Source organism: Anser anser, assembly GCF_964211835.1.
Source record: "Anser anser genome assembly, chromosome: W".
NCBI classification, from domain to species: Eukaryota; Metazoa; Chordata; class Aves; order Anseriformes; family Anatidae; genus Anser; species Anser anser.
Window position 1 is genome coordinate 1,534,747 of NC_139731.1, and position 15,029 is coordinate 1,549,775.

The following is a 15,029-nucleotide window of genomic DNA, read 5'->3' on the forward strand; positions in this document are numbered from 1 at the left end:
TGACTCATGGATGGTAGCAAATGCCCTGTGGGGGTGGTTACAGCAATGGAAGCAGAACAACTGGCAGTGTAGGGGCAAACCCATCAGGGTTGCGGCATTGTGGTAAGATATTGCTGCCCGGGTAGAGAACCTGGCTGTAAAGGTACACCATGTAGATGCTCACTTGCCCAAGAATTGGGCTACTGAAGAACATCAGGACAACCGGCAGGTGGATTGGGCTGCTAAGATTGAAGTCGCCCAGGTGGATCTGGACTGATAACAGAAGGGTCAGATTTTTATAGCCCGATGGGCCCATGACACCTCAGGCCATCAAGGTAGAGATGCAACCTACAGATGGGCTCGTGATCGAGGGGTGGACCTGACCATGGACACTATAGCACAGGTTATTCATGATTGTGAAATGTGCTGCAATCAAGCAAGCCAAACGGTCAAAGCCTCTTTGGTATGGAGGACGATGGCTGAAATATAAGTATGGAGAGGCCTGGCAGATTGATTACATCACACTCCCTCAAACCCGCAACGGCAAACGCCACGTACTTAAAATGGTGGAAGCAACCACCGGATGGCTGGAAACATATCCTGTGCCCCATGCCACCGCCCGGAACACTATCCTGGGCCTTGAAAAGCAAGTCCTATGGCGACATGGCACCCCAGAGAGAATTGAGTCAGACAATGGGACTCATTTCTGAAAGAACCTTATAGACACTTGGGCCAAAGAACATGGTATTGAGTGGGTGTATCACATCCCCTATCATGCACCAGCCTCCGGGAAAGTTGAACGATACAATGGACTGTTGAAGACTACACTGAAGGCAATGGGTGCTGGGACATTCAAAAATTGGGATACACATTTGGCAAAGGCCACCTGGTTAGTCAACACTAGGGGATCTGCCAACCGAGCTGGACCTGCCCAATCAAACCTGTTACGCACTGTAGAAGGGGATAAAGTTCCTGTAGTGCACGTAAGAAACATGCTGGGTAAGACAATCTGGGCTACTCCTGCCTCAGGAAAAGGCAAACCCATTCGTGGGATTGCTTTTGCTCAGGGACCTGGATGCACTTGGTGGGTAATGCAAAAGAATGGGGAGGTCCGGTGTGTACCTCAAGGGGATTTAATACTGGGTGAGAATAGCCCATGAGTTGAATTGTAGTATGTTAATTATTATATAATACTGTATGTCATCACTACCATGATTGCTATATGTCAGTGTCCTATTAATGGTATCACAGTAACAGCCACACAGATAATAATGAATGAATTTTGATAGAATTGGACAAGCACAGAGAGGTGATGGAATGAGAACGGGCTTCAGCATATGACGATCCAACATCATATACCATCTCTTCTGCCCTGAAAGACTGCTGTGACAGATGGAGCCCGAAGTCAGTCACGGACTATGCAAACTCAGTGGACATTCTATATACCATAGATGAAAATGGTGATTAATTAGAATGTATTAGAAAAGGTGTAACCTGAGCATGACATAAATGGTATGGAATAAGGGGTGGATATCTGTCCTGGTTTCAGCTAGGACAGAGTTAATTTTCCTCATAGTAGCTGGTAGGGTGCTATGTTTTGGATTAGGATGAGAAGAGCGCTGATAACATGCTGATGTTTCATTTGTTGCAGAGCAGTGTTTACACCAGGCCAAGGACTTTTCAGCTTCTCGCTCTGTCCTGCCAGCGAGCAGGCTAGGGGTGCAGCAGGAGCTGGGAGGGGACAGACCCAGGACAGCTGACCCCAACTGGCCAAAGGGGTATTCCATACCATCTGACGTCATGCTAAACAATATATAGGGGTGGCTGGCTGGGGTGGGGCGCCGGCTGCTCGGGGATAGGCTGGGCATCGGTCAGCGGGTGGTGAGCAATTGCATTGTGCATCACTTGTTTCTTACACATTATTATTATTAATACTATTATCATTATCACTATTATTATTATTGTTATTATTATATTCCTGTCTTAATAAACTGTCTTTATCTCAACTCACCGGCTTCACTTTCCCGTTTCTCTCCCCCATCCCAGAGAGGGAGGGGGGAGGGTGAGCGAACGGCTTTGTGGTGTTTAGCTGCTGGCCGGGTTAAACCACAATACACATTATTATTAGTAGTGCTATTTTCATTATTATATTTTTTTTCCTGTCTTAATAAACTGTATCTCAACCCACAGGCTTCATTTTCCTGTTTCTCTCCCCCATCCCAGAGAGGGAGGGGGGAGGGTGAGTGAATGGCTGTATGGTGCTTAGCTGCTGAGGTACTCAATAAGTGCTTTGCCTCGGTCTTCACTGGTGGTCAAGTTTCCTATGTCTTTCAGGACCCTGAACCTCAAGGAGAGGGTGAGAGGAGCAGATTCTGTCCCACTGTGACAGTGGAACAAGTCCGGGACTGCCTAAGGAAACTGGATGTGTATAAGTCCATGAGGCCAGATGGTATACATCCCAGGGTGCTGAGAGAGATGGCTGATGTGGTTGCCGAACCGCTCTCCATCATATTTGAAAAATCATGGCTGTCGGGTGAAGTCCCTGGTGACTGGAAAAAGGGAAACATTACTCCCATTTTTAAGAAAGGGAGAAAGGAAGACCCGGGGAAAAACAGGTCGGTGAGCCTCACCTCTGTGCCTGGGAAGCTCATGGAGCAGATCCTCCTGGAAGACATGTTAAGGCATGCACGAGATAAAGAGGTGATCCGAGACAGCCAGCACGGCTTCACCAAAGGCAGATCTTGCCTAACCAATCTGGTGGCCTTCTATGATGGAGTGATGGCATCGGTGGACAAAGGAAGGGTGATGGATATCATCTACCTGGACTTGAGCAAAGCCTTTGATATGGTCCCTCACCACATTCTTCTCTCTAAATTGGAGAGGTATGGATTTGAAGGATGGACTGTTAGGTGGATAAAGAATTGGTTGGCCGGTCGCAGCCAAAGGGTTGTGGTCAACGGTTCTATGTCTGGGTGGAGGCCAGTCACAAGTGGTGTCCCTCAGGGGTCTGTCTTGGGGCGGACATCTTCAACATCTTTATCAACGACATAGAACTGAGTGCACCCTCAGTTTGCAGATGACACCAAGCTGAGCGGTGCAGTGGATACAATAGAGGGAAGGGATGCCATCTGGAGGGACCTGGACAGGCTGGAGAAGTGGGCCCATGAGAACCTAATGAGGTTCAACAAGGCCAAGTGCAAGGTGTTGCACTTGGGCTGGGGCAATCCCAGGTATTTATATAGACTGGGCGAAGAAGAACTTGAGAGCAGCCCTGCAGAGAAGGACTTGGGGTCCTGCTGGACGAGAAGCTGGACATGAGCCAGCAGTGCACGCTTGCAGCCCAGAAGGCCAGCTATGTCCTGGGCTGCATTAAAAAAGGGGTGGCCAGCAGGGAGAGGGAGGTGATTGTCCCCCTCTACTCTGCTCTTGTGAGACCCCACCTGGAATACTGCGTGCAGGCCTGGGGCCCCCAGCACAAGAAGGATGTGGAGCTCTTGGAACGGGTCCAGAGGAGGACCACTAAGATGATCAGAGGGCTGGAGCACCTCTCCTATGCAGAAAGGTTGAGGGAACTGGGCTTGTTTAGCTTGGAGAGGAGAAGGCTCCGGGGAGAACTCATTGCGGCCGTCCAGTACTTGAAGGGAGCGTATAAACAGGAGGGGGAACGCCTGTTTACATGTGTTGATAGTGATAGGACAAGGGGGAATGGTTTTAAACTAAGACAGGGGAGATTTAGGTTAGAAATTAGGAGAAAGGTTTTCACTCAGAGGATGGTGAGGCACTGGAATAGGTTGCCCAGGGAGGTTGTGGATGCCCCATCCTGGAGGCATTCAAGGCCAGGCTGGATGCAGCTCTGGGCAGGCTGCTCTAGCGGTTGGCAACCCTTCCCAGAGCAGGGGGTTTGAAACTAGATGATCTTTAAGGTCCTTTTCAACCCAGGCCATTTTATAATTTTATGATTGTCTTTCAGCAATTTCTAGGGACAGTTGTATGGCTTTCACTTCTGCATACTGACTCGACTCGCCTTCCCCTTCCATGGCAGCCACGACTCCTCGTGTGGGACTCCACACAGCAGCTTTCCATTTCTGATGGCTCCCTACCACATGGGGGGATCCGTCAGTGAACAACACATACTGCTTTCTGTCTTCTGGCAATTCATTATATGGTGGTGCCTCTTCGGCATGAATTACCTCTTGTCAGTGCTCCAAAATCCCTGCCCTCTGGCCAGTCCATGATCTCTTCCAGGATTCCTGGGTGATTAGGTTTTCCCATTCGAGCCCGCTGTGTAATTAACGCTACCCACTTACTCCATGTAGCGTCGGCTGCTTGGTGTGTAGTGGGAATTTTCCCTTTGAACATCCAATGTAACACAGGTAGCCGTGGTGCCAAGAGGAGCTGTGCTTCTGTACCAACAACTTCTGAAGCAGCTCGAACCCCCTCATACGCTGTTAGTATCTCCTTTTCAGTTGGGGTGTAATTGGCTTCTGATCCTCAATAGCCCCGGCTCCAGAACCCCAGAGGTCGACCTCGAGTTTCTCCTGGGGTTTTCTACCAGAGGCTCCAGGTGAGGCCATGCTCCCCTGCTGCAGTGGAAAGTATGTTTTGCACAGCTAGTCCGGTATGGACAGGCCCAAGGGCTACTGCACGAGCTATTTCTTGTTTGACTTGTACAAAGGCCAGTTGTTGCTCGCTGCCCCACTCGAAACAGTTCATCTTTCAAGTCACTTGATATAGAAGACTCACAAGCTGAATAGAACATGCCTAGAACATGCATTCTCCAACAAGCCTAGAACATGCATTCTCCAGAATCCCACAAGACCTAGGAAAACTTGTGTTTCCGTTTTGGTAGTTGGTGGAGACATAGGTGTTATTTTGTTGATCACATCCATTGGGATTTGACGACGTCCATCTTGCCATTTTATTCCTAAAAACTGGATCTCTCGTGCAGGTCCTTTGACTTTATTTTGTTTTATGGCAAAACTGGCCTTCAGAAGGATTTGGACTATTTTCTTCCCTTTCTCGAAAACTTCCTCTGCTGTGTCACCCCACACAATGATGTCATCGATGTACTGCAGGTGTTCAGGAGCTTCCCCCTGTTCCAGCGCAGACTGGATCAGTCCATGGCAAATGGTAGGGCTCTGTTTCCACCCCTGGGGCAGCCGATTCCAGGTGTATTGGACACCCCTCCAAGTGAAAGCAAACTGTGGCCTGCACTCTGCTGATGGAGGGATGGAGAAAAATGCATTAGCGATATCAGTTGTGGCGTACCACTTGGCTGCCGTTGATTCCAGTTCGTACTGGAGTTCTAGCATGTCCGGCACTGCAGCACTCAGCGGTGGCTTAACTTTGTTCAGATAGTCCACTCTCCATTAGACTTTCGCATTGGCCATATGGGACTATTAAAATGTGAATGAGTCTTGCTGATCATTCCTTGGCTCTCCAGCCGATGAACCAACTCATGGATGGGAATCAGGGAGTCCCAGTTGGTGTGATCTTGCCACCGGTGTACTGTTGTGGTAGCGATTGGCACCTGCTATTCTTCAACCCTCGGCAATCCTACAACAGAAGGGTCTTCTGAGAGACCAGGAAGGGTAGACAGCTGCCTAATCTTCTCTGCACTCAAAGCAGCTATGCCAAAAGCCCACCGGTACCCTTTTGAATCCTTGAAGTACCCTCTCCTGAGGTAGTCTATGCCAAGGATGCATGGAGCCTCAGGGCCAGTCACAATGGGATACTTTTGCCACTCATTCCCAGTTAGACTCACTTCAGCTTCCAATACAGTTAACCTTTGGGATCCCCCTGTCACTCCAGAGATACAGATGGGTTCTGTCCCTTGGTAGCCTGATGGCATCAAACTTGCTCTTCGTTTACAGTGTTAGGGACTCTGCTCCCCCAGCCCCTGCGTAGAGGTTCGGAGTCTTGAGAGATGTGGAAAGCCTGACTGCCAGTGAAGACTGAGGCAAAGAAGTTGTTAAGTACCTCAGCCTTATTCATGTTTGTTGTTTCCAGTCCTCCATCTCCATTTTTCAGAGGTGGTACACTCTCCTTAGTCTTTCTTTTATGGCCAATGTTCCTGTAGAATCCCTTCTTGTTATTTTTTTGCATCCCTCGCCAAGTTTAGCTCAGTCAGTGCCTTGGCTTTCTTGATCCCATCCCTGCACGTCCGGACAGCATTTCTGTACTCTTCCCAGGGCACACGGCCCTGTTTCCACTGCCTGTGCAGTTCCTTCTTTTGCCTAAGTTTGACCAGTGTGGTGTAATTGCCTAAAGTAACTAGGAAAATAAAACTAATATTCACTTAGAGTTGGAATGATTCTCTAAGAATGGCTGAACTTCAAGCCACTTCTGGCCAGACAATACAAATCAGTTGCCGGATAACTAACGGATCTACTTACAATAGGCCAGCTGAAATTAAGACAATTTATGCTGATTCTTCCAGACCACCAAATTATAGTCACAATTTTATTTTCACCAAACCGAAAATTGTGTACTGTCTTTGGGGTTATAGAGGCACAGAATTCAAAGGATAAGAAGCCTCTGCCCCCGCAGATATTTGAAACTGTACCAACTCGGCCTCCCATTAGTCTAACTCCTTCCATCTTCACACAGGTCCTTACAGAATTAAAAATGTGGGACAACAACAAGTTCTCTTTAACCCTAGCTGGTCTCTAAAAAAGGTAGAGCTAGCGCTGCACATTAATATCTCAGAAATCAACTCAAAATGTACCACCTTTGTGAGAAACTGCCTACACCGGCTGGTTAGCATGGTTACATGGACGTTCTCTGAAACAATCTCGGCGCATGCCATGGGATGCAACTGGGTTACTGGGAACAGGATTAGGTATATTAAATAGCATAGATGCTGAGGTCCTAATGAGTAGAATAACTGCTACTACAGATGACCTAAGGTAATTGGAATGACCAATAAAATCATCCTTATCAGACATTTTACACCATTTGGAACAAATTGAAGAAAATGATCATCAATTAATTGTAAATGCCCTTGGAAAAACCCAAGGCAATACCTCCCTTGCCTTGAGCTGCATCCAAGCGCAGTTACGGATACAGTCTGTAGCAGCAGCTATTATTAGAGAGGGAGAAGGAAGAACTTCACCCACTGAAATTCAAAAATTGATTTGGGATAATGCTTCAGAATTTGAAAAGGAGTTTCAAACATGGTGACAATTAGTCAACTTTACCTGTTATGCAGAAAATTATAAAATTATTGCCTTTATACTTACCATAAGCAATGCCACCGTATGCAATGTATATCCAATCATTGCATTAGGACTCAATCATAATGGAACTATATTTTATCCTAAGGAGCATAAAGTATGGGCCCATCAAAAGGGAGGAAAGTGGCAAACAATTGATGTAAATGCATGTATTGTGTGTGAACAAAAAGGCTTCATCTGTGAAAGTAACACATTCGACGGCCAAGTCTTGACACTGAACAAAATATTTGCCACTTCAAGATACATCCTAATGAAACCCTTGAAACTGTACTTGTATATATTGGGAAAGTCTGTGTTTGCAGGAGAACCCATTGTGATTCTATAGTCATAGCTAATACTATTGTAAATGCAAGTGATCACTCTAATGTTTGTGTTTGTAACTTTACCAAAATTCTAGGATGTGATTTTAGTTACTCAGCTCCTGTCACCTCTTATCAACTTGTTATATTCAATTATATTCTGCTTCATGATCTGCTGCCTACTCCTATTGGAATGAACCTTGCCTTGGTGAAGAAATTACTGTTACATGAAGACTTAAAGGGGCTGATGAAACAAGTCCGAGAAAATGGATGAAAGACTGATTACTGTCCATCATGATAAAGAAGAAATACATCGAGTGATGGAAAGAGTAAAGAAAGATGAAAAACACCATTGGTGGGACACTTTGTGTGGATGGTCGCCAGCTGCCACAGGAATCTTCAACAAGATGCTTCACCCTGTTGTCATTTTGTTAATGCTCACTGTATTATGCTTTATGATGACAATTAGATTGTATGTTAAAGTCTGGATTATGATGAAACGTTTAGCATCCCTACACAATGTACATACACTCCATAAAACTCATCCCGAGAATGTATGTGATATCCCCGACATATTCCGAATGTCATGAAGCTTGAGTGACTATAGTCATGGGGTGGATTATGTGGTGTAATTGCCTAAAGTAACTAGGAAAATAAAACTAATATTCACATTTTAAAGAAAATGTACAGCATTGAAGAGGCTTTCAGGGTAGGGCATGGCTGCATTACCTGAGCCTTCCCTAGGCCTCCAACCTTATATGCTGTCACACTGGGGGAACCTAGTGTGCTGATTCTAAGGAACAGTATGGACCGTAGAGCAGAGTGGAGACACTGCGGCTAGGCTCTGTGGCCAGGTGGGGACTCAATTGTTCTTGTGCACACCGAGACCGATAAGCTGCACTTCTGCTACCCTGAGCCAACGACCTGTCATGTTTTTGACAAAATGCTGTACTCTAGTGAACTTTTGCTCATTATAATATCATCATAATACCAAAACACACCTCCATCCCAAAAGCTACCCGCCTCCAAGGTGCGACCACCCCTCACTGAGCACGCGCTCTGAATTTCTCAGAGCCTATACCTTTAAACGAAGGCGAGAAAACTTTTCATCAGTCATAACTAAGATATGCTTGACTAGAGTCACTCAAGTTCCACCTAAAAGATAGAAAATAATATAAATTGTCTTAAGAGAGAGGGGATGTTAGGGAAGATACCATCGTCAGGGGAGATACCATCATGAGGGAATATACCATCACGAGGACCTCCTGACTTCTGGGATCAGTCAACAGGCTGAGCCTCTCTTCCCCCCCCCCATTCAGATGCCTTTGGGTGAGATTTGAACACTTGGTTATACCAGGTGTCTCCGCGGAAACTTAGAACTCTCTATAAAGTCTTTGTGCCTTTTTACGCGTTGATTTCCAGGCTGTGCACCTGTGTATTTCATGCATGCTAGCTTGCTTTTGCAGACAGTGAATTTATCACCAGCAATCCAAAGAACCTGTGTACCTGTTGCTGTAATAAATTGCACTTAATTGCACTGTTCCTAGCCGTGATAGTTCTCAGTGAACGCGACTAGAGTAAGGGCATGTTACGTTGTTGGTGAATCCGTGACCATGATAGTTCAGTACTCTGAATCCGACCGGACCCATATCAGTTAATACGTTATTGGCGAATCTGTGACCGTGATAGTTCAGTACCCTGAATCTGACCAGACCCGTAACGGTTAATTGGCTACACCCCTTAATGTGACACCCATTAATCACATGTACTTCAAGTGACTAGTAGTACAGCACCCAACGTAGAACGTCTTCTGCGCTTTACAGGTACCTTCCAAAGCAACGGTATTCCAATCAAACAAAATTCCAAAAAGAATACCTTTGCAAAAGATGGCCCTTGTCTGTCCCTGCGGTGAGCCAGCTGAGGCGAGGAGTACCTCCAAGAATTTCCCAGGGCGCACCTAGAGAGTCCCACATCTCAGCGGCTCCCACAGCTAAACAGAGGGTCCCATCTAGGTCACCAAATTGACGCAGTAAAAACTCAATAACCAAAGTTATTAAGCAGGTATTCTTTATTACGGCGCCGGGTGTGGGGGGGGATCGCTCCGCCTAACACACACACCAAGGGTTACTGGCAGTGTGCCAGTATATTAGTGGGATATATACATATTCATCTCATTTCCCGTAAGTCTCTTGCGTATTCATCAGGTCTCCGAAGAATAATTAACATAGGTTCCCGCCCCTATTCGCATGTGTACTGGAGTCCTCGGGTGGTCGTCTTGCGTACTCTGGTGGTCTTTTGATGAAGGCCAGAAGTCTTCCCCGCTGCTAATCTTCTGGCCTTTCCTGTCTTGGACAGACTTCAGCAGTCAAGCCAGTTCTTGCTGGTTCCCTTACCTAAGCATACAGTCTTTTACTCCCTTATCTTTGGGGTCGACCTGTCCTTGATGTTAACATACAATTTTCTCCAGGCTGAACAGATCTTTCAGCCTTTCTTCATAGGGAAGATGCTCCAGGCCCCGTATCATCTTTGTGGCCCTCCGCTGGACTCTTTCCAGGAGATCCCTGTCTTTTTCGTACCGGGGAGCCCAGAACTGGACACAGTACTCCAGGTGAGGCCTGACCAGGGCAGAGTAGAGGGGGAGGATCACCTCCCTTGACCTGCTGGCCACACTCCTTTTAATGCACGCCAGGATCCCATTGGCCCTCTTGGCCACCAGGGCACACTGCTGGCTCATGGTCAACCTGTCATCTACCAGGACCCCCAGGTCCTTCTCCTCAGAGCTCCTCTCCAGCAGGTCATCCCCCAGCCTGTACTGATACATCCGGTTGCTCATTCCCAGGTGCAGGACTCTACACTTGCTCTTATTAAACCTCATTTGGTTTCTTCCTGCCCATCTCTCCAGCCCGCCCGGGTCTCGCTGAATGGCAGCACAGCCTTTGGCGTGTCGGCCACTCCTCCCAGCTTTGTGTCATCGGCGTACTTGCTGAGGGCGGACACTATTCCCTCATCAAGGTCGTTGATGAAGATGTTGAACAAGACCGGACCCAGCATCGACCCCTGGGGAACACCGCTAGTCACAGGTCTCCAGCCGGACTCTGCGCCGCCGATCACCACCCTCTGAGCTCGGCCAGTCAGCCAGTTCTCAACCCACCTTACTGTCCACTCATCTCCATCCCACACTTTCTCAGCTTTGCTAGCAGGATGTCGTGGGAGACAGTATCAAAGGCCTTGCTAAAGTCAAGGTAGATGACATCCATTGCTCTCCCCCTATCTACCCAGCTGGTGATGCCATCCTAGAAGGCAATGAGGTTGGTCGAGCATGACTTCCCCTTGGTGAATCCATGCTGATTACTCCTCATAACCTTCTTCTCTTCCAATTGCTTGGAGATGGCATCCAGAACAAGCTGTTCCAACACCTTTCCAGGGACAGAGGTGAGACTGACTGGCCTGTAGTTTCCCGGATCCTCCTTCTTGCCCTTCTAGAAGACCGGAGATGGGTAGGTATGTCACAGAATCACAGAATCGTCTAGGTTGGAAAAGACCTCCAAGATCACCTAGTCCAACCTCTGACCTAACACTAACAAGTCCTACACTAAACCATATCACTAAGTTCAACATCTAAACGTCTCTTAAAGACCTCCAGGGAAGGTGACGCAACCACTTCCCTGGGCAGCCCATTCCAATGCCTAACAACCCTTTCAGTAAAGAAGTTCTTCCTAACATCCAACCTAAACCTCCCCTGGTGCAACTTTAGCCCATTCCCCCTCGTCCTGTCACCAGGCACGTGGGAGGATAGACCAATCCCCACCTCGCTGCAGCCTCCTTTAAGGTAATTGTACAGCGTGATAAGGTCACCCCTGAGCCTCCTCTTCTCCAGGCTGAACAATCCCAGCTCCCTCAGCCGCTCCTCGTAAGACTTGTTCTCCAGACCCCTCACCAGCTTCGTTGCCCTTCTCTGGACTCGCTCGAGCACCTCCATGTCCTTCTTGTAGCGAGGGGCCCAAAACTGAACACAGTACTCGAGGTGTGGCCTCACCAGAGCCGAGTAAAGGGGGACAATCACTTCCCTAGACCTCCTGGCCACACTGAAATGTCTTTTCATTCTATAGGTCTTTCTCGGAAAATGTTCATAAGAACTGTTGACTATTTGGTCTTCATCTGCCAAAGTGGTCACTCAGAGCAGGCGGAGTTGGATGTCTGGACGCCAGCACCAGCTTAGCTCAAGTCCTTGTTGCACTTGTCCGGTTCCTTGCGAAGTTGACCTGTCGTTGATCCTGCAGCGTCTTCCTACAACATATAACTTAGATTACAGATTAGTTTTCGCTCAAGGTTAAATCTCCTTGAGGCATGCACTTGATATCCCCATTCTTTTGCATGACCCACCAGGTATACCCCGGTCCTTGGGCGAAGACAATCCCATGAGTGGGTTTGCCTTTTCCCGAGGCAGGAGCAACCCACACTGCCTTCCCCATCCACTTCCCTACATGCACTACGGGGACTTTAGCTCCTTTCACCGTGTGTAGGGGTTTTTTTTTCGGCAGGACCAGCACGGCTGTCAGACCCCCTGTTGTTAACTAGCCAAGTGGCTTCTGGTAGATTTATGTCCCATTGTTTCCATGTCCCAGCTCCCAATGCTTGTAACATAGTCTTTAACAGTCCTTTCTACCTCTCAGCCTTCCCAGAGGCTTGTGGGTGATAAGGGATGTGATACAGCCACTCAATGCCATGCCTCTTGGCCCAGGAGGTGACCAAATTGTTTTGAAAATGACTCCCATTGTCAGACTCAGTTCTCTCTGGTGTACCATGACACCACAGCACTTGCCTTTCTAGGCCCAAGATAGTGTTTCGGGCCGTGGAATGGTTTACGGGGTATGTTTCCAGCCACCCAGTAGTTGCTTCTACCATGGTGAGTATGTGCCGTTTACCTTAGCGGGTTTGTGGGAGTGGTCCGATATAGTCAATTTGCCATATTGAAACCCTAGCCACCTCCTCCTGTTCCAGGGAGATTTTACCTTCATGGCTCTCTTAATTGCAGCACAGGTCGCACACTCATGGGTAACCTGTGTGATGGCCTCAATGGTCAAGTCTACCCCTCGATCACGAGCCCATCTGTATGTGGCATCCCTCCCCTGATGTCCTGATGTTTCATGGGCCCATTGAGCTACAAACAGCTCACCCTTACGTCCCCAGTCCAGGTCCACCTGAGCCACTTCAATTTTTGAAGCTCGATCCACTTCTTCGTTGTTCTGATGTTCTTCAGTTGCGCGGCTCTTGGGCATGTGGGCATCTACACGACGCACTTTTACATCCAGGTTTTCTACCCGAGCTGCAATATCTTGCCACAGGGTAGCAGCCCAGATAGGTTTACTTCTGTGCTGCCAGTTGCTCTGTTTCCATTGCTGCAGCCACCCCCACAGAGCATTTGCCACCATCCATGAATCAGTGTAGAGATACAGTACTGGCCATTTTTCTCTTTCGGCAATCTCTAGGGACAGTTGTATGGCTTTCACTTCTGCATACTGACTCGACAGGGCAGGAAGGCTCTGCAGGAGGATCTGGATAGGCTGGAGCGATGGGCTGAGGTCAACTGCATGAAGTTCAACAAGGCCAAGTGCCGGGTCCTGCACCTGGGCTGCAACAACCCCAAGCAGAGCTACAGGCTGGGAGATGAGTGGCTGGAAAGCTGCCTGGCCGAGAAGGACCTGGGAGTATTGGTGGATAGTCGGCTGAATATGAGCCAGCAGTGTGCTCAGGTGGCCAAGAAGGCCAATGGCATCCTGGCCTGTATAAGAAGCAGTGTGGCCAGCAGGTCGAGGGAAGTGATTGTGCCCCTGTACTCGGCTCTGGTGAGGCCGCACCTCGAGTACTGTGTTCAGTTTTGGGCCCCTCGCTACAGGAAGGACATGGACGTGCTCGAGCGAGTCCAGAGAAGGGCGACCAAGCTGGTGAGGGGTCTGGAGAACAAGTCTTACGAGGAGCGGCTGAGGGAGCTGGGCTTGTTCAGCCTGGAGAAGAGGAGGCTCAGGGGCGACCTCATCGCTCTCTACAGTTACCTGAAAGGAGGCTGTAGAGAGGTGGGGGTTGGTCTATTCTCCCACGTGCCTAGTGACAGGACGAGGGGGAATGGGCTAAAGTTGCGACAGGGGAGTTTTAGGTTGGATGTTAGGAAGTACTTCTTTACCGAACGGGTTATTAAGCATTGGAACGGGCTGCCCAGGGAGGTGGTGGAGTCACCATCCCTGGAGGTCTTTAAAAGACGTTTAGATGTAGAGCTTAGGGATATGGTTTAGTGGAGTACTTAGTGTTAGGTCGGAGGTTGGACTCGATGATCTTGAGGTCTCTTCCAACCTAGAGAAATCTGTGAATCTGTGAATCTGTGACTCGCCTTCCCCTTCCATGGCAGCCACGACTCCTCGTGTGGGACTCCACACAGCAGCTTTCCATTTCCGATGGCTCCCTACCACACGGCGGGATCCGTCAGTGAACAACACATACTGCTTTCTGTCTTCTGGCAATTCATTATATGGTGGTGCCTCTTCAGCACGGGTTACCTCTTCTGTCGGCACTCCGAAATCTCTGCCTTCCGGCCAGTCCATGATCTCTTCCAGGATTCCTGGGTGATTAGGTTTTCCCATTCGAGCCCGCTGTGTAATTAACGCTACCCACTTACTCCATGTAGCGTCGGCTGCTTGGTGTGTAGTGGGAATTTTCCCTTTGAACATCCAATGTAACACAGGTAGCCGTGGTGCCAAGAGGAGCTGTGCTTCTGTACCAACAACTTCTGAAGCAGCTCGAACACCCTCATATGCCATGAGTATCTCCTTTTCAGTTGGGGTGTAATTGGCTTCTGATCCTCAATAGCCCCGGCTCCAGAACCCCAGAGGTCGACCTCGAGTTTCTCCTGGGGTTTTCTGCCAGAGGCTCCAGGTGAGGCCATGCTTCCTGACCACAGTGGAAAGTATGTTTTGCACAGCTAGTCCGGTACGGACAGGCCCAAGGGCTACTGCACGAGCTATTTCTTATTTGATTTGTTCAAAGGCCAGTTGTTGCTCGCTGCCCCACTCGAAACAGTTCATCTTTCAAGTCACTTGATATAGAGGACTCACAAGCTGACTATAGCCTGGAACATGCATTCTCCAGAATCCCACAAGGCCTAGGAAAGCTTGCGTTTCTTTTTTTGCTAGTTGGTGGAGACATTGCTGTTATTTTATTGATCACATCCATCGGAATATGGCGACGTCCATCCTGACATTTTACCCCCAAGAATTGGATTTCCTGTGCAGGTCCCTTGACCTTACTCTGTTTAATGGCAAAATCAGCTTTCAGGAGAATTTGGATTACTTTCTTCCCTTTCTCAAAAACTTCTTCTGCTGTGTTGCCCCACACGAGGATGTCATCAATGTACTGCAGATGTTCAGGAGCTCCCCCTTGTTCCAGTGCAGACTGGATCAGTCCATGGCAAATGGTAGGGCTGTGTTTCCACCCCTGGGGCAGTCGATTCCAGGTGTGTTGGATG

The 15,029-nt window shown here is 48.4% G+C and overlaps 2 protein-coding genes across 2 annotated transcripts in view; one reads left to right on the plus strand and one right to left on the minus strand.

The window, feature by feature from the left end:
* LOC310888609 (uncharacterized protein) overlaps nucleotides 1–15,029 on the plus strand; it is a gene marked incomplete at both ends in the record, with an annotated part of 380,131 nt that overhangs the window by 329,184 nt on the left and 35,918 nt on the right. The gene's annotated exons all lie outside the window — the stretch shown is intronic.
* Nucleotides 11,610–14,148, minus strand: LOC310888602 (uncharacterized protein; the record flags this gene model as incomplete). The annotated part of the gene is made up of 3 exons (XM_083815480.1): nucleotides 11,610–11,800; nucleotides 12,690–13,599; nucleotides 14,065–14,148. 3 exons carry the CDS (start codon nucleotides 14,146–14,148, stop codon nucleotides 11,688–11,690), a joined length of 1,107 nt encoding a protein of 368 aa, XP_083671606.1. The 3' UTR covers nucleotides 11,610–11,687.